The 1,400-nt window shown below is 45.7% G+C and overlaps 1 protein-coding gene across 1 annotated transcript in view; it reads left to right on the top strand.

Annotated features, from left to right (window-relative positions):
• Nucleotides 1-1,303: 1,303 nt before the first annotated feature.
• The window catches only part of Cbr-lrk-1, a gene marked incomplete at both ends in the record, with an annotated part of 5,505 nt that continues 5,408 nt past the window's right edge, over nucleotides 1,304-1,400 (top strand). The window contains one exon of the mRNA XM_002640347.1: nucleotides 1,304-1,332. Within this exon, the coding sequence (XP_002640393.1) occupies nucleotides 1,304-1,332 (29 nt within the window). The remainder of the gene's footprint in view (nucleotides 1,333-1,400) is intronic.

Genomic DNA, 1,400 nt, shown 5'->3' with positions numbered 1-1,400 from the left:
AGCCACGCCTCTTCACGTCGTCTGTCACGCTGTCCCGCCAACAACTGCCAATGGATCCATGCTACCGAAGCGAAGAAATTCACCAGCTCGTCAGCACAGAAGTCGTTCGAAATCTGCAGTTCGATCTCAACGAAGTCTAAGTGTCTCCAGACATCAAGCATTGGTAGATCCACAAAAAGAAGAGGAGTGTGTCCATAAGAGACACGATTCGCTAGAGTGGTTGAAGACGTTACAACTAGCTGGAAATCGTCTGAGGGCTATTACCGTATCCAATGCCACCAAAGTCCTTCTTCCCCAGTTGAATGTGTTGGATTTAAGTGATAACAAGTTGCTCCAAGCTTCCCCAGATATTGCAAAACTATCCCTACTCTCAATGCTCAACCTATCCGGAAACACTGCCATCAAAGAGCTCCCACCGGATTACGGTATGCTCTCACGGCTCTGGAGTCTCTCCTTGAAGGGGTGCTCATTAAAAGAGCCATTAGAGTCAATGGTCAATGTGGAGAACTGCAAAACTGTTGAAATCGTGGCGTATTTGAAGACAATTCTGGAAGAATCCAAAACCTATCATCACTTGAGGATAATGATTCTGGGAGGAGATTCAGTTGGGAAGTCGACAATTTGGGAGGCGTTGAGTAAGGAAGCTGTGCAGAAACGGCAACCGATTCAATCAGAAACTGGAGTTATCAGACAAGCAGAGTGGAAATTCGAATCAAGACGAGTAAAAGGGGATAAGAATTTGGGACCCGTTGGATTCTCGGTTATCGATTTTGGAGGTCAACGTGAATACCACTCGACGCATCAGTACTTTCTCAGCAAGCGTTCCCTGAACCTAGTCCTTTGGAAAATCACAGATGGAGATGAAGCACTTGCTCAGCTCGACACCTGGCTTATCAATATCCATGCAAGGGCTCCAAACTCTACAGTAATCCTAGTAGGAACCAATTTGGATCAAGTAGCATCGAATAGCCCAAAGTTTGGACCCGGATTCGTGGATATAATGGAACAGAAAGTTAGGAGTCGGTACATGGTAGCAGATGCTGATAAGTCTGGATTGCCACGTGTCGTTGATGTGATTCTGATTAATTCAACGGCTCGGAGTGATGTGAAGGCGTTACTGAATACAATTTATCGGACGGCATGGGAGGTGAGAATCGGGAAGGAGAGAGCCATGGAGCAACAAATTCCATCGTCCTATGTGGCATTGATGAAAGTGACCAAGGAATTGGCAGCTGAGTTTCGGAAGGAAGGACAGCCAGCGGTGATGACAGTGGATGCGTATAAGGAAAGAGTCAGGAAGAGGATGATGAGCAAGTACGGTAGACCATTCAGGTGAGTCTCACAACTACTGTAACTTATATTTCCGGATTTATTATCGTCAATTTTTTCGCAAATGAATA

This window comes from Caenorhabditis briggsae, assembly GCF_000004555.2.
Source record: "Caenorhabditis briggsae complete genome, chrI, whole genome shotgun sequence".
Taxonomy (NCBI): Eukaryota; Metazoa; Nematoda; class Chromadorea; order Rhabditida; family Rhabditidae; genus Caenorhabditis; species Caenorhabditis briggsae.
Note: the sequence above shows the minus strand (reverse complement) of the source record. Positions and strands in the feature narration are given on the sequence as shown.